Below are 25472 nucleotides of genomic sequence, written 5' to 3' on the forward strand. Positions count from 1 at the left end.
GAGACTCAGAAAACCTGAGTTCTAGTCTCCCTTTACCTGAAAAATTCAACACGGAGCAAATGACTGCATCTCTCTGGATCTCTAAGATGATCCAACTTTAGCATATAGATTTATAATTTATTGAATTGTTTTGAGTTCACATAAATAGTTAAAGAGCTCAGTTTTTACAAAGTGAAGACATCTATGGAACTACTACTCAAGTCAAGATATAAAACATTACCAGCACCCTAGAGGCCCCCCGTCATCATTAATCATACTCTTAGCCCCCATAACAGTTATCAATATTCTGACTTCCATCACCACAGATTAGTTTTAGAATCATACAGTATGTTTTTTCTTTAGTATGTATTTTTTAATGTCAAGCTTCTTTTACACAACATTGTTTGTGACATTCATCCATGATTTTACTTGTAGCAGGAGTTTGTTCTTTTTTATTGCCGTAGAATTTTCCATTACAGGAACATACATCCCACTACCTTCTTTATCCAATGTTTCCAAATTGGGGCTACTATGAATAATGCTGCTATAAAAATTCTTGTGCATGTCTCCCAATAAACATATGTATGCATCTCTGTGGAGTATACACCCGAGAGTGGGATGCAGGGTCACTGGGTATGCATATATCCAGGCACTGTTCTAAGCACTTTATATATTAACGCATTTAATCCCTACTACAACCCTATGAGGTATAGGTGTTATCATCATCCCCAATTTACAGAGGAGGAAATGGAGGCATAAAGAAGTCTGTGCTGTTGCTCCATTGCCTCTCTGTGAGGGGCAGGGACCACATCAGCCCTGTGTAGTACAGTATTCCTAGTGCCTTGCATACACACAGGAAGAGCTCAGCAAATATTTTTTGAATAAAGTATTAGAGAATAGCAGGAATCCACTGCCCCCCAGCCCTGCCAACAATGCTTATACCTCAAGTGAGCTGAAGATTTTATTCTCCATTTTTTGACATAAATTACAAATCAGACGAGTTGCCCCATGTTTGCCTTCTCTTAATGCCCTTTAATGGATATGCTATTGAAAAGGGAAACTGCTAAGGATTAACCACACAAAAGTATCATTCCCAATACACTGAATTTGTGTACTGGACCTTTAAAATACATAAGTCTAGGCCAACAGGTAAGAAACCAGACTCAGAAATTAAGGAGACTTGACCAAGATCAAACTGTTACTAGCAAACTTGGGACTAGATTTCAAGTCTTATGTTAAAGAGGCTGTTCCTAATACTCACCAGAATGACAAAGCAGTAGTACTTTAAGACCCTTTTGGGGATAAGTCACTTTTCCAACTAAGGGACTGTAAAACACTATAGGAATGTAACATGTTTGGTCATTATTTCTAAGAGATAAAAATCAAAAAAGTTAACTCCAGCCTTAATATGCAACTCAAAGCAAGTTCTCTGATAATCTACTCCTGTGTTCTCCAACAAACTAAATGAAGATAACTGGGAACTAATTCCCCAGGTTGGTCTGAGTTCATCTCTCTATCTCGCAAGTGCCTTTCTACTGATACGTTATATACTCTGTTTGCAGAACCAGCGGCAGTATCTCTTAAGAAAACTGCTCCTGAGATCACTGCAAATCAGTTTCCTCAAAGAAGAACAGAACCAAAAGATTGTACAGAATGTTTTTGCAGTCAGGAGACCCCCTACGTGACCCAACTTCATCAGGTAAATGTCATAAATTTTTAGAAAAAGTATGAAAATGTTTATCAGTTGTAGGGTTCAATTCCTAACCCAGGGAAATGATAATTCACTGAAAGGCATTTTCATCTCCTAACTAACCAAGGAAAGGCTAGACAGTTGATTCATGGGATAAATCTATGAAATTTTAGTAATTCCTTTTATGGAACCTTCAAATATGTCCATGTCATTCTAGTCTCCATAAAATGTGACTGTGGTTTAAATATTTCTGATCTGTCAGGGGGTGTGTGATTTGTCCAGAATTGTGCAAACCACTGAACTAATATTTTTAGGGCTGAAAAAGCACTTGGTGATTATATGAATCTGGCATGAACAAGCATGCACACACAGTTTTAACAGCTGAAGAGGACAACTAGTTAGTTTAACATTGAAAAGTCCCCCTGACAGGGGCTTCCCTGGTGGCGCAGTGGTTGAGAGTCCGCCTGCGGTTGCAGGGGACACGGGTTCGTGCCCTGGGCCGGGAAGATCCCACATGCCGCGGAGAGGCTGGGCCTGCGCGTCTGGAGCCTGTGCTCCGCAACGGGAGAGGCCACAACAGTGAGAGGCCCGCGTACCGCAGCAAAAAAAAAAAAAAAAGTCCCCCTGACAGAAAGTAGAGCTATGGTATAAATCTGCAAATAGCCAGACTACTAAAAAGAAGTACTTCTGGACAAACCCATCTGAATTAAGCATCCAGTACATGACTGTCTAGTAATTGATACTCCATTTGTTTTTATATATAAAATACATAACATTACAACTTTCAGGTATTCTGTTATCCCTGACACTAAATGTCTATGCCTAAGACAAAAACAGAACCAAATACAATGCAAAAGTGATAGAAATTTCACCTTCTAGATTCCATGTCTTAGGAAGAAAACGTGTAAGGGATAAATCCCTTCATCAAAAATGGGGGAAAAAAATCAATTGAATCTTGTTGCTGTTGTTTTAAAACTAGCCATTGAGTGGAGGAGGGTGAGGAGGTAGATAGAGCCTTCTGCAACAAACCACCACTTGCCAGTGTACACTGTATATAACTAACTCTATATTAAACTATAACAACCTATCTAGGCTTCTAATTTTGACATTCCTTGATTCAATGCCATATAAAAACATTTTTTGTTAGTTTATTTTATTGAAGTATAGTTGATTTACAATGTTGGGTTAACTTCTGCTGTACAGCAAAGTGATTCAGTTATACATATACATACATTCTTTTTCATATTCTTTTCCATTACTGGTACCACAGGATATGGAATATAGTTCCCTGTGCTATACAGTAAGACCTTGTTGTTTAACCATTCCATTAAAAACATTATTTCTTAACCTTCGACCCCTACTTACGAGCTTAGAGAAGCAGAAGATTTTATCTTCTAGGCATAAAGAAGTTTCATATTCTTAGAATCAGAATCAGTTTCCCTAAAGGGTGAGGACTTTTGCTAATTTAAAATTTTGAATTGGATAGGATTATGGGCAAGAACCAGCCCTCTCAATGAACCTTAATGATTCTATGCCTACACAAGGAAAATTTAAATAGTTTTCCATTAACATCTTTCTCCCCCAGAAGCTACTGTTTTTTTTGCCACTGTTATTGAAAATATCACAAGGTCAATTTTCAATACTACAGTTTAACAAATACTTGCTCCATCAAATAAGCAGCCTGATAGAATCCATTTAATTTTCTCTACCATCATGTAGTAATCACATTTTTATTGCCCTTACCTTGTATTATCTAATCTCATAATTCTTTCACTTAAAAGTCACTGCAGAAAAGTACATGTAGTTAGGAATGAAGTTATTCATTAAAAAAAAAAAAATCACCCCCCTCTTCTTTACACACACATTTAAAGAGGAGATCTTAGGATGAACTTTCTGAGTTATTTTAGCTAAAAAATAAATAGTTAAAAAAAAAATTCAAGGTCAGTTCATTTCTTTCTCACAGACCACCAGGCAATTCTAAAGATCCCTTGTTTTTTATACTTCTTCCCATGACAGATTATCCACAATAACTTCTCCGAAGAATGTTATAAACTAATGTTGCTCTGGACTACCATAAGAATACCTTTTAGTTTTTCCTTGGATTATATATAATCCTCTCAATAATGTAAATGTATTTTAAAATAAGATTTCTATTATGGGTAACCCACAATTATCCAAGATTAGAGTAAGTCAAACTAGAAATATTCTTTTTGATTCATCCCAGATTCTAAGTTACTCTTAGCTCTTAGTAAACAGGGAGTACACAAGATGTGAAACTCAAACTCAAGTATTCAGGACCCTGAAAAAAGCTGAGACTACTTCTAATTTAAGTTTGGTGAGGGAAAGCTAATCATTTGTAATGCATTTATACATATTGCTCCCATCCTGCCCATAAGCATTATTGCCAAGTTCCTTAACTGTTCTAGAAGTTGTTGCTGAGGTATTGCCTTATGGAAACTTTGTAATACTTTCAGTGATAATGCCAAACTTAGGTTTATATTTCTTAAGGAAATTGTTTATATCAACTTCCAGTTAGTTCAGTTAGTAGGAAGTGGAAAGATCACAGAAGCAGTTATTTTTTAACTCAAAGGATCTATCAGTTTTTCAAAGTCAATGTGTATCTTGTCAGACAGGAACTACTTTCCTCTCCCTCTTTTAAAGAGGGGAGTTATTTTGGCATTTCCTTACTACCAACCTTTTCATTCGTTATCTAAAACGTTTACCAATGAATTTTTTACAGATGCACTCTTCCCTGCGATTGGGTTATTTTCTGTTAATTCAGATGAGATCTAGAACCGGTAGTTCCTTTCGAACACCAAGCTAATTCAGCTTCCCCGGGTTTGAATCCCTAAATTCCCACAGCTATGCCTACGTTCAAATACACAAACTGCCCAGTAGCTCTGCCCTTGCAAACAAAAGCTTGTGGTGGCTGCAGGCTCCGCGCGAAACCTCAAGGTGTATTGTAGGTCCTGGACCAGCAGTCACCCCACACAAGCCTATCACAAGAACAGCTCCAGGCTCTGGGAGATTAAAACTCGCAAGCAGTCAAGAAAGAACCCCGACTGGGCTAGTCCAAGCGAATCGGAGCCTTACAAACTGGCCAGACCAAGCAGGGGTGCACGACACCGGAAGAGAGGGGAGAGCCCCTAAAGAGCATGAAGAGTTGCGGGGGACAGGCTGAAATCCAGGGAGGCAAGGTAGCCCCCGCTCACTCCTTGGCAATCGGTGGACGCCACAGGCAGGTACCCGTCCAGGTAAGAGAGAGATCCGGCCTCCGGTCCTCAAGCGCCCGCGAGATCGCCAACTCCGGCCGCGGGAAGCGGCTCGGGCAGATGGAGAAGCACACGCGCCGCCATCCCCACCCCTCACCCAGTCGCTCACCGGTGCTGCAGCCCCACGAGTCCCAGAGTGATCACATGCGGCACATCTAGCTGCGTGGGCCACTCTCCTGAGGCGATGCATCCGAACACGCCACATTCCTCTCGGATCCCCAACTCCTCCAGCTCCATGTCGCCGCCGAAAGCACGTGGAGGGACCCGCCGCTGCGGCAGGGGTCTAAGCACCAACCAGTTGTTCGTTCGGCCTGTAAGCCTCAGAAGCTCGAGCCAGCTGCAGCCGCTTCCTAACCAGCGGCTCGACCCTCGCTACTGCGGCGGCGCGTGCTTTCCCTAAGTGAGAGTGATTAGCTCGCGTACCGCCACCCTGCCCCGCCCCTACAGGCCCACCAATGACCGAGGACGGAGGGAGAGGCTCCACGGCTGAGGGGCGGAGTCAAAGGCTCTGTGGGGGTGGAGCTAGCCCTCCACCGGAGCCCTGGGGGAAGATCATTTTTCTGCACGTGGAAATCTCCGTTATTTTCCAATACCCAAGACTGAGATGATGAGACTAGCGGGGTTAACGTCATTTCTGTCTTAGAGGATGTAAATTTTGTATGTCCCTCCCCACATGCTTTCCCCCAGGCCGTCACTACTTGGTATGCTCCAACCTCTGAGCCACTCTCGCTGCCGAGGAGGGGGCCAAGTCAGCGAGCTGCTGTAGGGTGGGGAGGGGCCGCCAGTGCGCGCCACTTTTCCTCTTTCCTGTAACTGCGCCCGCGCAGGGCGGGGTACGGTCCGCGTCGCTGCGCCTGCGCGGCGGGAATCTTGCGGAAGGCGTTAGCTCCCGGAGTCCAAGTTCCTCTCGATCCGCAGAGACCCCCGAGGTTCCGTCACCGCGGTGGTGCTCGAAGAGACCGCGAGGGGGCACTCTGGGTTACGCGGCCCCGGCGGGGGCGTGTCTGTGGGCCGTGCCTCCTTTCCCCGCCCCGTGAGCCTCTCTGATCACTCCTCTTTTCCAGAGTCCTGCTTCTCTTCCTAGAGCTGCCGCTGCTTCCAGACCACTCCGGATAATGGCGACAGCCGAGGGTGAGTAACAGGCGTCCCCAGGACTTGGGACTCCCTGCCATCCACGGTCTTCCTGCCCCTCTGCCTTGAGCTCGAGGGTTCACGCCGGCATGTGCGCGCTCCGCGGCCCCGACGGCAGCCTTCCCCGGGCAGAACCCGGTCTCCCTGCACCCGCCCCACTAGGCCACTGGGCTGGCGGGCACGTGGCCCAGGCGCTGCCGAGCGGTGCGTCGGAAACAAAGCGCTCCCGGGCCTCCGAACTTTCTGAAACATCCAGAACTGCTTCTGGGATGGGGAAAAGGCGCAAAGGGTCATTAGGAAGAGAAATGGCCAGGGGTTGGAGACGTGCTTGGAAATCGCGTTTGCCATCAGTAGATATTGCAAAACAATCGCAGAAGCATCTAGTGTTGACTCTTGAAACCAAAGTCTTGCTTTCTCCTGTTAGGCTAATAATAACCTGCTATTCCAGAAAGTTAATAATTGAACCTTCTGAAAAATTTGCTATTTTCTGTGCAGATTTTGTGTGTGTTTTTAGCCTTTTTATGCCAGTGATGGCTTTGGAGAGTTACAAAACCACCAGGGAAAAGTTTCCTTCCTTCACTTTGCACTTATTATATTACATATTTGTATAATCATTTTGGCCACTCGTGATTAGGATACTCAGGAAAGATCGTTTGTGCTATTTTTACTGTAAAACGTTTTCCCCCATCCCCCATACTTACGGTGAACCAAATTCCTTGTGTTGGCCAGTCACTACATTCTCTTCCACATAGAAAAATTAAATTTAGGTAAAAAACTATAGACTGAACAAAATGGTCCAGATAACAAGTAACAACTCCATAAAATCAATGCGTTAGACCAGAATTTTCCCTGCCATACCTCTAAACTGACAGATCTCTAAAATCTTTGCTCTTCCACTTCCTTCCATCTTGCATTTTTTGGGGGGCAGGTTAATTATTCCAAATTTTCACTTTTATGGTTTCTAAATGGCACTTCATTGCCCAAAAATGTTCTCTGGCAGTGCGAAAGCTATTGAAATCCATTCTGAAGAACTTTTCATTCACATCCTGCATACTGCTTCCTTCCTACCTCTTCAACCCTTACTTAGGTTTTTCTCTCTTATGAATCCTAAGCCTACATTCCAGGCAGGTTAATTCACCAAGTTTACTCTTCTCTATGTTTGTTTTTGCTGTTCCTTCTAGAACAGTGTTGTCTAATAGAAATATAATGTGACACTCTATGTAACTTTGTTTTCTAGTAGCCACATTTTAAAAAGTAAAAAGAAACAGGTGAACTGATTTTTAATATATATTATTTAACCCAGTATATCCAAAGCAGTATCATTTCAACATGTAATCAATATAAAAAATTGTGATTTTTGCAAACTTTTTTTTCATATTGAAATTCACTGTGTATTTTACGCTTAACTTACATCATTTCAATTTGGAGTAGCCACATTTCAAGTATTTCATAGCCACATGTGGCTAGTGACTACCTTATGGGACAGCACAGTCCTAGATGTTCTTACCTCTTTGTGGAAGTTCTGTACTTTTCAATACTCTTAAATGTCAGGTCTATGAATTATTCTCAGTCCTCATCAATCTCTTCTGAATTCATCTATGAATTTGTAGCAGGCATTTTGGCACTTATAGCAAATGTCTCCTATGATGTTACGTTATTTCTATCCATTAGTTGAAATTCCTACCCTGTTTAAAAATTAAGTAATAAATACCAATTCAGGGAATTCCCTGGCGGGCCAGTGGTTAGGACTCCTTGCTTCCATTGCAGGGGGCACAGGTTCGATCCCTGGTTGGGGAACTAGGATCCCACAAGCTGCACGGCGAGGCCATATGTAAATAAATACATACATACATACATACCACTTCAAATAAATAGAGAGAGAGGAGCAGTAGGTACAAATTATCTAACCCAGGCAACATCTTAACTTTCCCTTCTTTTATCCCCCATATTGAGTCAATTGTTATAAAAACTTCTACCTTTTAAATATCTTGAGTCTTACCCAACTGCTTTTTCTTTAGACCAGGACATTTCTTGCCTGGATTGCTGCCACAGCATCATAAGTGGTCTCTCAGTCTCTAGTTTTCTTCCACCCACCCCTTCCTCATTTCATTCTCCACACAGCAGCCATAATGGTCTTTCTAATATAGAAACTGTCATTTTACTGAAGTACTTAAAAGCTTTATAGTTGCTCCTAGGATAAAGTGTAAACTCAGTCAGCATGGCTTGTGAGACCCCAAGGGTGAGTAGTGAAATGGGAAGGAAACAGTGTTTCAGGCCTAGGGAAGAGCATGTTAGAAGCCTGAGAGGAGGATATAGAGATTCAGTTACAAAGTTGGAGTTCTAGGAAGGGAATAGAGAGATCTGAATTTGGAGCCCTGAGCTGGGACTCCATTCTTGGAAAGACCTTTTAAACCTTGGCAGTGAATCAAGACATTACAGAAAGAGGATGGGAATTCATCCTCTGAATTAGGTACCCCGCAGTGGCAACTATTAAACTGAATTGTAACTGTTTTGTTTAATCGTTACCTTCATTAACTGGTCATGTGATCCCTGCCCAATTCCTCAGGCTTATCTCCTGCCTTCCCTTTCTACTCCTTAGCTGCTACCCGATCCCATGCCCCACCCCTTCACCCCCAACAGCAATGTACACACACAGTCCTCCAAACATACTGAAGTTCTGCCAGGTGCTCTTTCATCCCCTGGTCTTTTTCACCACCAGTCTCTACCCCTTGCCATCTTCCAGCTAAATTTTGACTATTCCTCAGATCTCAGCCTAATCCTCACTTTGTTCTAGACTTCTTTCTTTGACGTCTAGACATCAGAGGTTAGGTTAAGTGATCCTGCTATGAACCTGTGATCCCATCGTCTGTGTTTTTCTCACATTATACTTATTATGATGTTTAATTTCAGCTTCCCTCAGACTCCAGTCACTTGAGAGCAGGAACTTGGTTTACTGGTACATCCCTAGTACCTGGCACATGGACACTAAAAAATGCAGATACTGAGAATGAGTCGATGTTCTGGGAGAATGAGGGGTGATTTCTCCTCTTGGAAATTTTAAGTCCTTAAATGTCTATTATCTCTGATCTTCATCGAAATCATTATTTCTAATGACCCAAGTCTACTTTTCTTTAGGTGTGATGACCTGCATCAAAATTGGATTCTCTTGTCCTTACTTCTCACAGTTTTCTATAGCTGTTAGTGAGGAGAGGGGATCAAGGATGGGGGGCTGCTTCCAAATGGGCTAACTTCAGTGGGTGGAGGTGCCTCCTCTTGCACATTAACTTGAAATCAAGAAACACATCTGGGGCTTCCCTGGTGGCGCAGCAGTTGAGAGTCCGCCTGCCGATGCAGGGGACACGGGTTCGTGCCCCGGTCTGGGAAGATCCCACATGCCGCGGGGCGGCTGGGCCCGTGAGCCATGGCCGCTGAGCCTGTGTGTCCGGAGCCTGTTGCTCCGCAACGGGAGAGGCTACAACAGTGAGAGGCCCACGTACCGCAAAAAAAATAAAAGAAAAAAGAAACACATCTGGCTGAACTTTCCCATTTTGCCTGCCATGGAAAGCAGAAGACGGGAAAAATACAGCATTTTTTTACCTGCAAGCTAGTTTAGTTATTGTATTGTGAGAACATATATGAAACTACTCATGTTGTTGCATTAATTTTAATGTATTTTAACTAATTCTACTTCAGTTTTGCTGTGAGAGAGGCAGGTTGATAGTGAAAAGAGCACGACACAGCATTAGATATTGGAAGACAGGGTTTTTTCTGGCTCTGCTCTTACTTAACTGTGTGACCTCTACTTTTTGATACTTAGTTTCCTAATCTATATAATTATTTACATAATTAAAATTCGTCACAAAATTTTATGAAGTGTGATGATGATGCATTAAAAATTGTAGAATGTAAGGTTCTATGCAGATGAGTTCATTTTTATTAAAATTATTTAATTGTGCTATGTTCACTGATTCATTGTTCTAGACAATTTAGTCTTCTGAATTATCTTCTCTACGAAACTTCCTGAAATCTGATGTTTCTGTTTTATTTCCACAGTACTGAAGATTGGTAAAAAACTCTATGAGGGTAAAACAAAAGAAGTCTATGAATTGTTGGATAGTCCAGGAAAAGTCCTCCTGCAGTCCAAGGACCAGATTACAGCAGGAAATGCAGCCAGGAAGAATCACCTTGAAGGAAAAGCTGCAATCTCAAATAAAATTACCAGTTGTATTTTTCAGCTGTTACAGGAAGCAGGTGAGTGGCTCTCCCAGTAGCCTCCCCCTTCATGTTCTTTCTCACATATACATACTGGTCCTTTTCATCAGGAAATGACATTATTTGGATAAATAAGATGTTGATAACCAGTTGATTTTTTTTTTTTTTCGGTTGTTATAGGAAGCAGGTAAGTGACTCCCCCTACAGCCTCCTGTACCACTCTGATCTCTTTAATGGGGAGATGGCATTATCTGGTTTAACAACATGTTTGGGGATGCCTCACATGCTAAACTTATTTAAATTAAACCAGAAACTTAAATTTCACTGTAACACTTTACTTGGATGGAATTACTTAAGTAGTATCATTCAGTTAGTTAAAAGGAATCTTAACAGTTTGCTACAGTCTTTGTCTGGCATGTATTTCTGCAGCTTTCCTCTGCTAGGACATCTTAGGAGAGGCTTACCTATGAAGGAACTTAAGAAACTTAACCTGTGAAAGAAGCACATTCTGATGTTTGGCAGCTCTAATTGATGAATTGAAATTTAGTGCCTAAAATTCTATATAAATTTGCTCCACCCATTGGAGATTATACAGAACTTCAAATCCCTCTTCTACTTGAAAGCCCTAAAAAGTAATTGAATACTGCAACCACGCCTTCTCATCCTGCCATACCCCAAGTGAGAGATATGGACTAGATCAAGATCTGCAGGGTTACCTCCTGCTCTAAAACTGAATGAAGACGATTTCCAATAGAGAAATCTATTCAAAAGATGAAATTCAGATCAAAACATTCTGTGGAGGGTGTTTGGAGTGAAAGAAGGGAAATTAGGATAACGGTTTTTCTGCAGGGATTCAGGCAAAAGCTGATTGGTCTGTAGTGTATAAAATCTCAGCTAGCAAAACATTTGAGCTCTTTGCCTACAGTGTAAGAGACCCTGTGCCTTGGATCATTCAACATGTGAAGCCTCCAGTTTCTTATCTGTAAAGTAAAAGCTTTGTTCTTTATCATTCCAGTTCTAATTTTACAGTTTAATATCATTGTCTCCATTTACTTCCAATATTCCCAGTTGCCCTCACATTTCTTAGATTTTCCAGTAAGCATTAATCTTAATTATTAGTAATTAAAAATTAATTAATTACTCTTTCTTAAATCCAAAGGGGAATTTAATACCTTTGTTTCCAGTGAAGATAGATCTGCCTTCCACAAAATAACAAGGTAATTCAAGTTAAACCCATTCCGTCAATACAGAATAGGTTCTTGAGTAGTTTTGCTTCTTCCAGAGTACCCTGTTTCACATTTTTAATTAGTGTGTAAAAAATATGTTTACTTGACAACCTAAATTGTCATCCATATCATAAATCCCTCTATGCACTGAGGGTGAAAATATTGCTGTAAATTTAAAGCACCTCCCTCAGTTCATCAGTAATACAACCCAGGATTTTTACTTCAAGGCCTCCTTGATTGGTGGTTTCCCAATGACTGAGTAGATTTCTAGAGAGAGCATCAAACTAATATTAGGTTTCTTTTGCAGTACAAATAAGTGCTCCATTTTTTAACCTCACAAGTTGTCTCCTCCCCATACATATTAAAATGGTTTATAGTTGCTAACACTATAAGCTGTTAACAATACAACTAGCTTCTGTGTCCCCATAGTAATTGTACCCATCTATGGGATCATATATATGCATTTAAGTAATGGGGGATAAGTACAGGCCCAAGTTTTTATTTGCTTATTTAATAAGGCACCTATTCAGTGTACTTGCCAGGGCTTAAGGACAGGTGAATTAGGGTGATCCAGTTTTGACTCTCAAAGTCCTGCATGCAGCTGGGAAGGTTGGTCATCCATGTGAAGTACTCCAGCAGTCATCTATTTGGCACACTTAACATAGCTAAAACTTACTGGGTTCACAAGAAATGCTGAAAGGTGTTTTCCAGGTTTTATATACTGTGGAAAATCTAAGGTTTTAAAAATTCTTAAACAGATGATTAGTTTTAGGGTATGGATTAAGAATTCTGTTAAGCCTTATATAATTTTTACTTGCTGGTAGTTAAATGCTATGTCTAATTGACCATCAGTGGTCTATTTAAAACTGCTTTCTTGGGGCTTCCCTGGTGACGCAGTGGTTAAGAATCCACCTGCCAATGCAGGGGACATGGGTTCGAGCCCTGGCCCGGGAAGATCCCACATGCCACGGAGCAACTAAGCCCGTGTGCCACAACTACTGAGCCTGTGCTCTAGAGCCCGCGAACCACAACTACTGAGCTCACGTGCCACAGCTACTAAAACCCATGCGCCTAGAGCCCATGCTCCACAGCAAGAGAAGCCACCACAATGAGAAGCCCGTGCACCGCAATGAAGAGTAGCCCCTGCTCGTCGCAACTAGAGAAAGCCTGTGTACAGCAACGAAGACCCAACGTAGCCAAAAATAAAATTTAAAAAATAATAATAAATAAGTTTATTTAAAAAGTAAAATAAAACTGCTTTCTTTATAAACAGGCATATATTCCAAATTAAGATATTTCTAGAAATTCAAATGGAAAAAGCACCAGAATGAGAATCAGTAAATCATAATTCTAGTTTTCTCTTTGTCACTCATGAGCAAACTGTAAAAGACTGTATTACACATGCTGTACCTGAATTTTGAAGTTCCTGAATTTAGTCTCATTACTAAAAAATCAAAATTTAACCTTTTAAGTTTCAGTTCCCTCCTGCACAGAAACACACTATGATTACATTTTGGTGTGATAGTAGTGATATGACTAACAGTCTTGGCAGTTGTTAAACCACAGGTGGGGAGCTGGGCAACCTTAATAGAGGGATGGCTCCAGCGCTGTCATACTTGGCCATTGTAATTCAGAATGTGAAATGACATTTACATTTTCTTAGTAGTCTTGATAGGAGTTTTGAATTTTGTAAACAACTGAGACTAATGGGAAGATTTCTTTTTCTCACCGTATGAAGCCATGGAATTTGCTTTAATGATTAACACGTATATTAGAAGCAATCATTATATCATCTAAACTGAATCTCTTTTTTCTTAGTAGCAATTTTTTTTTGTTTTAATGTACAAGATCATTACCATAAGTTGATTCTGTGGTTTTGATTCCCTTAGATATAGGGGAGGACTTTCCTCTGAGTAACAGTAACTGTTGTGTATATTTGAACAATAGATTTGGATACTAGTCTATCAAGCTTGATAGACAACTGAGCAAATATGACTACTAGGTAACAAACCTAAAAAAGAAGAGCTCTTGGGCTTCCCTGGTGGCACAGTGGTTGAGAGTCCGCCTGCCGATGCAGGGGACGCGGGTTCGTGCCCCGGTCCGGGAGGATCCCACGTGCCATGGAGCGGCTGGGCCCGTGAGCCATGGCCGCTGAGCCTGTGCATCCAGAGCCTGTGCTCCGCAACGAGACAGGCCACAGCAGTGAGAGGCCCGCGTACCACAAAAAAAAAAAAAAAGAAGAGCTCTTAAACCCAGACATGTACTTACCACCTCAAGTTAAGGATTGATTTAAATCATCTGCCTGCCCATGAGCCCAATCATTCATTAAACGTTAAAATGGCCTAAATATTGACACTTTTAACATTCTTTCCCAGAGTTGCTGTTCGTGCAGCATACAACTATTTATTTATTTATTTATTTATTTATAAATTTATTTATTTTTGGCTGCATTGGGTCTTCATTGCTGCACAAGGGCTTTCTCTAGTTGAGGCAAGTGGGGGCTACTCTTCATTGCGGTGAGCAGGCTGCTCATTGTGGTGGCTTCTCTTGTTGTGGAGCACAGGCTCTAGGTGCGCGGGCTTCAGTAGTTGTGATGCATGGGCTTAGTTGCTCAGCGGCACGTGGAATCTTACCAGACCAGGGCTTGAACCCGTGTCCCCTGCGTTGGCAGCTGGATTCTTAACCGCTGCGCCCCCAGGGCAGTCCACAATTTATTCTTTTCCCTGTTTTAATTGCATCTTCCTGGTCAAACCCAGAGGGAATGTGGAGAAAACAGTACAGGTTTAAAAACTGGATAGTGCATTTCAGGTCCAGGCTCCATTACGGATTGGCAGCATGACCTAACTTGTTAAGTTACTTAACTGCTGTGAGCCTCTACTTCTATCACTATAAAATGTGAATAATAACGCTACCTCAAAAATGTTATGTATGGTTAAATGAGATAATATGTAAAACACTTCGGGGACTTCCCTGGTAGTCCAGTGGCTAAGACTCTGTGCTCCCAATGCAGGTGACCTGGGTTCTATCCCTGGTCAGGGAACTAGATCCCACATGCATACTGCAACTAAGAGTTTGCATGCCGCAGCTAAAGATCCCGCGTGCTGCAACTAAGATCTGGTGCAGCCAAAGTAAATAAATAAATAAAACACTCAGCATGATTCAGGGTTTCCATAAATGTAGGTTCCCTTTACATATGGATACATACATATGTACATACATAGATAGATACATACATAAGATCAAAGATCTTCAGTCCTTTCCTGATAAGAAAAATTTGATCTTATTAGAGGTTTAGTTGGGAATTGGAGGTACTAATATTGTAGCCTGAAGATGAGCATTATTATGTTAAACCCATGCAGGTTTCCAGGAGATACTTTAATTCACGTTAGTGCTATGATGTAATAACACGTCTAGGAGAGGCAGTATAGCATAGTGGTTAAGTGAGCAGTGTAAAGAGTTCAGACAGAGTGGGTTAGAAACCCTGCTTTACCTAGTACTAGCTGACGTAACTCCTGTGTCTCAGTGTTGTTATCTGTTTCACTGGATGAACATCATACCTTATCAGGTGCTATGAGGATTAAGCAAAAAGAAAATAAATTTATAATGCCTGACCTAAAGTAGGTCTTGCAAATTGTGGTAAAATACACACACATAAAATTTACCATGTTAACCATTTTTAAGTGTAGGATTCAGTGGCGTTCAGGTACACTGACAATGTTGTGCAACCATCACCACTATCAATTTCTGGAACTTTTTCATCATTTCAGACAGAACCTCTGACCCATTAAACAATAACTCTCCCCTGATAACCTCTATTCTACTTTCTGTCTCTATGAATTTGCCTGTTTTAGGTACCTCATATAAGTGGAATTATACAATTTTCACCTTTATTTCACTCAGCATAATGTTTTCATGAATCATTCATCATGCTGTAGCATATATCAGAATTCCCTCCTTTTTGTGACTGAATAGTAATTCATTGTATGTAAACTACATTTTGTCTGTCCACTACACTCATCTGTTGTTAGACACTTGGGTTATTTCCCCCTTTTTAGCTATTGTTAATAATGATACTGTGAACATTGGTGTACAAATATGTTTGAGACCTTGCTTTCAGTTCTTTTGTGTATATACTTAGAGTGGAATTGCTGGATCATATAGCTTATAATACATTGTAACCACTATAAGAGAGGTTGTTATTTTCCAAGGCCGCCACGTAAACTAGCTCTTTATCTTAGTTTTCCAGTAACAGTTTGCTTAAGAGTGAACAGAGGACGGGCAAATATTTTCTTTGCTCTTGGCCAAATGGGCCTCCATGTTCCTGCTGCTACCTGTTGAATGCTTTTTTCAAGGACTCTTTGCTTTAAATATTGAGAAAAAAGGCTGTCCAGAATTTACAGCTGTATCTGATTATGATAAATAGATTAGTATTTTACAAGGCCCATATAATCCCAGACCATACAATGAGAATTCTGCCACCAGATCTGATTTAGAGATAATTTAGTGCCACTTAGTCATGTGCCTTGTGCAAAGTTAGGTGCGCAGTGGCAGAGGAGATAGTATTTTTTGAACAAATGAATGATGGTAGAAACATTGGGACCCAGATTTTTTGATCCAGCTTGCCTTGCAACATTAACATGAAATATTCCTGAATATTTTGATAAGCAGTAGAAAGCCATATTAATACTTTTTTTCCTACTTCTGCCTTTTTTTAAAAATTTACATTTGTTTTTGATAGTGCCCTTTAAAGGTAATGCATTTGGCTACATAGGCTTTTTGTTTTGTTGTTTGTAAAGGGTAGAGTTTTATTATGCCTCAGATCTCCCTTTTTAAATACAATTTTAATGCTTTTTTTTCTTTTTGTCATCAATCTGTAGGTATCAAAACTGCTTTCACCAGAAAATGTGGAGAGACAGCTTTCATTGCACCGAAGTGTGAAATGATTCCAATTGAATGGGTTTGTAGAAGAATAGCAACTGGTTCTTTTCTCAAAAGAAATCCTGGTGTCAAGGAAGGATATAAGTTCTACCCACCTAAAGTAGAGATGTTTTTCAAGGTAATTATTTTATACCTCCCTGTCTTACTATAACATAGCAACAAGTTTATTACAAAGTCAAAAGATTTAAATATTATCAAAGCTTTTGATACTACAGTTGTCATTCCAGAAATATTTGTCAAAAATGTACACTTTAATTAGCAATGATAATTCAGATTTTTAAAAGAAAACCTTTGAAAATCTGCTTATCTTATTTTGGACCAACGTGACTAACAAAATGAACAAATTAAAATTAGCAGTTACGAGTCACTGGGAGAGCCTTTCACAGAAGCATGGAGTGACACTTTGTCCTCAGGAACATGTGTTTTTTGTTTTTGGAGGTGGGTTGTGGGATCTTAGTTCCCCAACCAGGGATTGAAGGCGTGCCCTAGTCCTAACCACTGGACAGCCAGGGAATTGCCAGGAACAGGTTGGTGGGAAGCCTGGGTGAAGAAAAGAAGATGAACACAAGAACCAGGTTCAAATCACCTGTACTCTTTGAACCCTATTAGGTGAAGCCAGAGTGAGGCCTTCACATAATGAGATTGAACTACCTGTTTTCTAAAAGGAAAACCAGTAGAAAGATTAAAGAAAAAATTACTGTTATCTACAGTCGTGTGGCTGACAGGGTCTTGGTGCTCCCGCCAGGTGTCAGACCTGAGCCTCTGAGGTAAGAGAGCCGAGTTCAGGACATTGGACCACCAGAGACCTCCTGGCCCCACGTAATATCAATTGGCAAGAGCTCTCCCAGAGATCTCTGTCTCAGTGCTAAGACCCAGCTCCACTCAACGACCAGCAAGCTCCAGTGCTGGGCAGCCCATGCCAAACAACTAGCAAGACAGGAACACAACCCCACCCATAAGCAGAGAGGCTGCCTATAATCATAAGTTCACAGACACCCCAAAACACAACACCAGACACGGTCCTGCCTACCAGAAAAACAAGATCCAGCCTCATCCAACAGCACACAGGCACCAGTCCCCTCCACCAGGAAGCCTGCACAACCCACTGAACCAACCTTACCCACTGGGGGCAGACACCAAAACAACGGGAATTACAAACCTGCAGCCTGAGAAAAGGAGACCTCAAATGCAGTAAGTTAAGCAAAATAAAAAGACAGAGAAATACACAACAAATGAAGAAGCAAGGTAAAAACCCACCAGACCAAACAAATGATGAGGAAATAGGCAGTCTACCTGAAAAAGAATTCAGAGTAACGATTGTAAAGATGATCTAAAATCTTGGAAATAGAATGGAGAAAACGCAACAAATGTTTAACAAGGACCTAGAAGAACTAAAGAGCAAACAAACAATGATGAACAACACAGTAAATGAAATTAAAAATTCTCTAGAAGGAATCAATACCAAAATAACTGAGGCAAAAGATGGGATAAGTGACCTGGAAGATAAAATAGTGGAAATAACTACTGCAGAGCAGAATAAAGAAAAAAGAATGAAAAGAATTGAGGACCGTCTGAGACACCTCTGGGACAACATTAAACGCACCAAAATTCGAATTATAGGGGTCCTAGAAGAAGAATAGGAAAAAAAGGGGACTGAGAAAATATTTGAAGAGATTATAGTTGAAAACTTGCCTAATATGGGAAAGGAAATAGTCAATCAAGTCTAGGAAGTGCAGAGTCCCATATAGGATAAATGCAAGGAGAAACATGCCAAGACACATATTAATCAAACTATCAGAAATTAAATACAAAGAAAAAATATTAAAAGCACCAAGGGAAAAGCAGCAAATAACGTACAGCTGATTTTTCAGCAGAAACTCTGCAAGCCAGAAGGGAGTAGCAAGACATATTTAAAGTGATGAAAGGGAAAAACCTACAACCAAGGTTACTCTACCCGGCAAGGATCTCATTCAGATTTGACGGAGAAATTAAAACCTTTACAGACAAGCAAAAGCTAAGAGAATTCAGCACCACCAAACCAGCTTTACAACAAATGATAAAGGAACTTCTCTAGACAGGAAAAACAAGAGAAGGAAAAGACCTACAATAACAAACCCAAAACATTAAGAAAATAGTAATAGGAACATACATATCTATAATTACCTTAAAAGTAAATGGATTAAATGCTCCAACCAAAAGACATAGACTGGCTGAATGGATACAAAAACAAGACCTGTATTTATGCTCTCTACAAGAGACCCACTTCAGACCTATGGACACATACAGACTGAAAGTGAGGGGATGGAAAAAGATATTCCATGCAAATGGAAATCAAAAGAAATCTAGAGTAGCAAATCTCATATCAGACAAAAATAGCCTTTAAAATAAAGACCATTACAAGAGACAAAGAAGGACACTACAGAATGATCAAGGGATCAATCCAAGAAGAAGATATAACAATTGTAAATATTTATGCACCCAACATAGGAGCACCTCAATACATAGGGCAAATGCTAACAGCCATACAAGGGGAAATCAACAATAACACAATCATAGTAGGGGACTTTAACACCCCACTTTCACCAATGGACAGATCATCCAAAATGAAAATAAGTGAGGAAACACATGCTTTAAATGACACATTAAACAGGATGGACTTAATTGATATTTACAGGACATTCCATCCAAAAACAACAGAATACACTTTCTTCTCAAGTGCTGATGGAACATTCTCCAGGATAGATGATATCTTGGGTCACAAATCAAGTAAGTTTAAGAAAATTGAAATCTTATCAAGTATCTTTTCCAACTACAATGCTGAGACTGGATATCAATTACAGGAAAAAATTGTAAAAAAATACAAGCACGTGGAGGCTAAAAAATACACTACTAAATAGCCAAGAGTTCACTGAAGAAATCAAAGAGGAAATCAAAAAATACCTAGGAACAAATGACAATGAAAACACGACAACCCAAAACCTATGGGATGCAGCAAAAGCAGTTCTAAGAGGGAAGTTTATAGCAATACAATCCTACCTCAAGAAACAAGAAATATCTCAAATAAAGAACCTAACCTTACACATAAAGCAATTAGAGAAAGAAGAACAAAAAAAAAACCCAAAGTGAGCAGAAGGAAAGAAATCATAAAGATCAGATCAGAAATAAAAGAAATGGAGGAAATGATAGCAAAGATCAATAAAACTAAAAGCTGGTTCTTTGAGAAGATAAACAAAATTGATAAACCTTTAGCCAGACTCATCAAAAAAAAAAAAGAAGACTCAAATCAACCGAATTAGATATGAAAAAGGAGAACTAACAACTGACACTGCAGAAATACAAAGGATCGTGAGAGATTACTACAAGCAACTATATGCATAAAATGGACAATCTGGAAGAAATGGAGAAATTCTTAGAAAAACACAACCTTCCAAGATTGAACCAGAAAGAAATAGAAAATATAAACGGACCAATCACAGACACTGAAATTGTGACTGTGGTTAAAAATCTTCCAACAAACAAAAGCCCAGGACCAGATGTCTTCACAGGTGAATTCTATCAAACATTTAGAGAAGAGCTACACCTATCCTTCTCAAACTCTTCCTAAATATAGCAGAGGGAGGAACACTCCCAAACTCATTCTGCAAGGCTACCATCACCTTGATACCAAAACCAGACAAAGATGTCACAAAAAAAGAAAACTATGGGCCAATATCACTGATGAACATAGATGCAAAAATCCTCAACAAAATACTAGCAAACAAAATCCAACAGCACATTAAAAGGATCATACACCATGATCAAGTGAGGTTTATCCCAGGAATGCAAGGATTCTTCAATATATGCAAATCAATCAATGTGATACACCATATTAACAAATTGAAGGATGAAAACTATATGATGATCTCAATAGATGCAGAAAAAGGTTTTGACAAAATTCAACACCCATTTATGATAAAAACTCTCCAGAAAGTAGGCATAGAGGGAACTTACCTCAACATAATAAAGGCCATATATGACAAATCCACAGCAAACATTGTTCTCAGTGGTGAAAAACTGAAGCCTTTTCCACTAAGATCAGGAGCAATACAAAGTTGCCCACTGTCACCACTATTATTCAACATAATTTTGGAAGTTTTAGCCACAGCAATCAGAGAAGAAAAATAAAAGGAATCCAAATCGGAAAAGAAGAAGTAAAACTGTCACTGTAGATGACATGGTAGTATACATAGAGTATCATAAAGATGCTACCAGAAAACTACTAGAGCTAATCAATGAATTTGGTAATGTTACAGGATACAAAATTAATGCTCAGAAATCTCTTGCATTTGTATACACTGATGATGAAAAATCTGAAAGAGAAATTAAGGAAACACTCCCATTTACCATTGCAACAAAAAGAATAAAATACCTAGGAATAAACCTACCTCAGGACACAAAAGACCTGTATACAGAAAACTATAAGACATTTGAAAGAAGTTAAAGCTGATACAAACAGATGGAGAGATATACCATGTTCTTGGATTGGAGGAATCAACATTGTGAAAATGACTCTACTACCCAAAGCAATCTACAGATTCAATGCAATCCCTATCAAACTACCACTGGCATTTTTCACAGAACTAGAACCAAAAAATCCACAATTGGTATGGAAACACAAAAGACCCTGAATAGCCAAAGCAATCTTGTGAAAGAAAAACGGAGCTGGAGGAATCAGGCTCCCTGACTTTAGACTATACTACAAAGGTACAGTAATAAGACAGTATGGTACTGGCACAAAAACAAATATAGATCAATGGAACAGGATAGAAGGCCCAGAGATAAACCCATGCACTTATGGTCATCGTATCTTTGATAAAGGAGGTAAGAGTATACAATGGAGAAAAGACAACCTCTTCAATAAGTGCTGCTGGGAAAACTGGACAACTACATGCAAAGGAATGAAATTAGAACACTCCCTAACACCATACACAAAAATAAACTCAAAATGGATTAAAGAGCTAAATGTAAGGCCAGACACTATAAAACTCTTAAAGGAAAACATAGGCAGAGCACTCTATGACATAAATCACAGCAAGATCCTTTTTTACCCACCTCCTAGAGTAATGGAAATAAAAACAAAAATAAACAGATGGGACCTAATGAAACTTAAAAGCTTTTGCACAGCGAAGGAAAACATAAACAAGATGAAAAGACAACCCTCAGAATGGGAGAAAATATTTGCAAACAGAGCAACTGACAAAGGATTAATCTCCAAAATATACAAGTAACTCATGCAGCTCCATATCAAAAAACATCAACCCAATCCAAAAATGGGCAGAAGACCTAAATAGACATTTCTCCAAAGAAGATATACAGATTGCCAACAAACACATGAAAGGATGTTCATCATCACTAACCATTAGAGAAACGCAAATCAAAACTACAATGAGGTATTACCTCACACCAGTCAGAATGGCCATCATTAAAAAAATCTAGAAACAATAAATGCTGGTGAGGGTGTTGAGAAAAGGGAACCCTCTTGCACTGTTGGTGGGAATGTAAGTTGATACAGCCACTATGGAGTACAGTATGGAGGTTCCTTAAAAACTAAAAATAGAACTACCATATGACCCAGCAATCCCACTACTGGTTATATACCCTGAGGAAACCATAATTCAGAAAGGGACATGTACCACAATATTCACTGTAGCACTATTTACAATATCCAGGACATGGAAGCAATCTAAGTGTGCAGCAACAGATGAATGGATAAACAAGATGTGGCACATATATACAATGGAATATTACTCAGCCATAAAAAGAAACGAAATTGAGTTATTTGTAGCGAGGTGGATGGACCTAGAGACTGTCATACAGAGTGAAGTAAGTCAGAAAGAGAAAAACAAATACTGTATGCTACCACATATACATGGAATCTTAAAAAAAAAAGAAAAGAAAAAGTCCTGAAGAACCTAGGGGCATGACAGGAAAAAAGACACAGATGTAGAGATTGGACTTGAGGACACGGGGACAGGGAAGGGTAAGCTGGGTCGAAGTGAGAGAGTGGTATTGACATATATACACTACTGAATGTAAAATAGATAGCTAGTGGGAAGCTGCCTCATAGTATAGGGAGATCAGCTCGGTGCTTTGTGACCACCTAGAGGGGTGGGATAGGGAGGGTGGGAGGGAGACGCAAGAGGGAAGGGATATGGGGATATATGTATACGTATAGCTGATTCACTTTGTTATACAGCAGAAAGTAACACAACAATATAAAGCAATTACACTCCAATAAAGATCTTAAAAAATAAATAAATAAAAAGTACAATTAGCAGTTATTAGGAAGAAGAGAAAAGTAACAATTTAGTAAATTTTTAAATCTATTATTGAAGAGTTTGAGGTAAAGGCTAATAAGGGGACCTTTTTATATTCTTTTTTTTTTGGCCACACTATGTGGCTTGTAGGATCTCAGTTCCCCAACCAGGGATTGGACGCAGGCCACAGTAGTGAAAGTCTGGAATCCTAACCACTATGCACCAGGGAACTCCCAAGGGATCTTTTTATAGTCTAATACAGAAAAACTGTTACTCTCAATGTTTCTTATAATTGAAAACATACAATAAAGGATGTAGGAATCAACGGTCATGAATTTTTATTGGTTTTCTTTATTGAAACTGCTTTTTTTTTTTGTCTTTGTTTATGCTGTTAAGTATATTTCTTCTATTTCAGAAGCACTGTTATTGTTGCTTTTTATTTTATTTTTTTATTTATTTTTTTATGGGCTGCGCTGTGCAACTTGTGGGATCTTAGTTCTCCAACCTGGGGTTGAACCCAGGCCTTTGGCCGTAAAAGCACAGAGTCCTAACCACTGGACCACCAGGGAACTCGCTGCTGTTGCACTTTTATTCAGTGAACTGCACAGCTTAAAGCATTGTCTTATAATTATACAAATCAAGAGTCCATAAAAGAAAAATTTCGTGTTCAGTTGGGACACTACTTAGAATAAAATGAAAGTATTTTATTTTTTCACGCATCTCTTTACTTTGCACGAAGTCTCTTGAATTATCAAGTAATGTCACTGTGGACTTATAGTCTTGTATGAATTCTTATCAAAAATAAGGTCAGGGGATTAGGAAAGTTGCACTCTGGAAAGATTTTGTGGACTAAAATGTGTTTTGGCCTTCTTACCATCTCTGTTGCCTCTGATTAAGGAAAGATAAAAATCACAAACTTGTATTTAAATTATTTATATATGGAAAGCAAGTTCTTTACAAATACTTTATGACATAGAATAAGTTACCCCAAAATTTTGAATTTTAAAGTAGCTATTGAAAATAGAAGAGTTTAAAATGATTGCTGTGAATTAAAGGGTATTTTAAACAAACATCAAATATTTAAAGAAAATGAATATTTCTGAGGAATTTATCGTGCTCAAGAGAAAAAGGACTTCAGTTTATCTGAAAAAGTTCAAAATTTTTGTATTTAATTGTACTTCTGTACTTTTTTCTCAGGATGATGCTAATAATGATCCGCAGTGGTCTGAGGAACAGCTAATTGCTGCAAATTTTTGCTTTGCTGGACTTGTTATAGGCCAAACTGAAGTGGATATCATGAGTCATGCTACACAGGCTGTTTTTGAAATACTGGAGAAATCCTGGTTGCCCCAGAACTGTACACTGGTTGATATGAAGGTACAAATGAAATGGAGTTTTGAAAGTAAAGGTTATAACCGAGAAATGTCTTTAGTAGTAATTTTGAAAAACTCTTTGGTGATGTGCTATTTCTAGATTGAATTTGGTGTTGATGTAACCACCAAAGAAATTGTTCTTGCTGATGTTATTGATAATGATTCCTGGAGACTCTGGCCATCAGGAGATCGAAGCCAACAAAAAGACAAACAGGTAGGTAATGCTTCAGGTTTTCTTTAATCCTTTGCAAGATGAGGCTGGGATAGAGGAGAAAGGGAAGATGGGAGGAAAAGAAAAGTCAGTTATTGTTACTTATGATATGAACCTGAGTTGTTGATTGCTATTTATTTTTAAAGATAAATATCTCTTATGTTTCATATATCATGGAAAAAAGATAGGAGTGATACTTTACATTTATGAAGCAGATTTCTCATTTATTATTTTAATAGACTCTCACGCAGAGTAAGTATTATCCTTGTTTGGCTAATTGAAACCTAAGGCTCTAAGATGATAGATATCTTCACAGTTACAAGAGTTAGTGGCAGATCTGGAACTCGGGTCTTGCAGATCTTATCAGGCTCCATATCTGCTCTTTCCTGTGAAAAACAAAATTAGGGCAAGACCCTCTCTATACTTAATATGTAAGAATTGTCAGGGCAGCTAATTGTAGTTGCTAGTGTAGTAACTCAAATGAAAATACAAGTATACATCACTATCTGAAGTTTCTCTAGTCTAATTCGGAAATCAATTTGTTGACTCACATTCATTTTCAGATATATCCTTTGCTATGCAAACTCTTCATAATCTGTACCCAAAACTCAGAAACCAAATAATTTCAGATAGGAAGAATATTACTAATGGAATACTTTACCCAGTCTTCTTTTCTATCAGAAAATTCTGGCTCTTTGAACTGACTTAGGTCTGGGAATTGGGTGAGAGGTAGTGAGTCTCTATAATGGTGGCTCACATCAGTCATCTCTGCTTACTAGATCTAGTTGCGGGTGTTTTTTGGGAGAAGGAGTAGGGGGAGTTCTTGCACATCTAGTAGTTGTATTCTAAACTTTCTATCTTATTTTCTAGTCGTATCGTGACCTCAAGGAAGTAACTCCTGAAGGGCTGCAGATGGTAAAGAAAAATTTTGAGTGGGTTGCAGAAAGAGTAGAGGTAAACCTTTTGTAATAAAACAGTATTGTATTGTATGTTTTTCTCCAAGAAAATCTTGCTTCAAAAAGAAAAAAAAAAATGAGAGGGTGCAGTGCTTTTCTTTTTTCCAGTGACTTTAAAGAAAGGAGCACCTTTAAAAAATGTACCAGCTAAACTATCCTCACTGGCATACTGGAACTCCCTGCTATGA

General features: G+C 39.4%; 2 protein-coding genes across 4 annotated transcripts in view; one reads left to right on the forward strand and one right to left on the reverse strand.

The window, feature by feature from the left end:
• Positions 1 to 5326, reverse strand: part of PPAT (phosphoribosyl pyrophosphate amidotransferase) — a 37671-nt gene extending 32345 nt beyond the window's left edge. The window contains exon 1 of the mRNA XM_030880628.2: positions 5051 to 5326. Within this exon, the coding sequence (XP_030736488.1) occupies positions 5051 to 5178 (128 nt within the window). The 5' untranslated portion in view covers positions 5179 to 5326. The remainder of the gene's footprint in view (positions 1 to 5050) is intronic.
• PAICS (phosphoribosylaminoimidazole carboxylase and phosphoribosylaminoimidazolesuccinocarboxamide synthase) overlaps positions 1 to 25472 on the forward strand; it is a 52902-nt gene that overhangs the window by 15231 nt on the left and 12199 nt on the right. For all 3 annotated transcript variants that reach the window (XM_060299395.2, XM_060299396.1, XM_030880625.2), the window contains 7 exons: positions 1542 to 1678; positions 6006 to 6072; positions 10126 to 10323; positions 16388 to 16566; positions 23942 to 24121; positions 24218 to 24331; positions 25199 to 25282. In XM_060299395.2, the coding sequence (XP_060155378.1) occupies positions 1542 to 1678; positions 6006 to 6072; positions 10126 to 10323; positions 16388 to 16566; positions 23942 to 24121; positions 24218 to 24331; positions 25199 to 25282 (959 nt within the window). The remainder of the gene's footprint in view (positions 1 to 1541; positions 1679 to 6005; positions 6073 to 10125; positions 10324 to 16387; positions 16567 to 23941; positions 24122 to 24217; positions 24332 to 25198; positions 25283 to 25472) is intronic.

Source organism: Globicephala melas, chromosome 5 (genome assembly GCF_963455315.2).
Source record: "Globicephala melas chromosome 5, mGloMel1.2, whole genome shotgun sequence".
Taxonomy (NCBI): Eukaryota; Metazoa; Chordata; class Mammalia; order Artiodactyla; family Delphinidae; genus Globicephala; species Globicephala melas.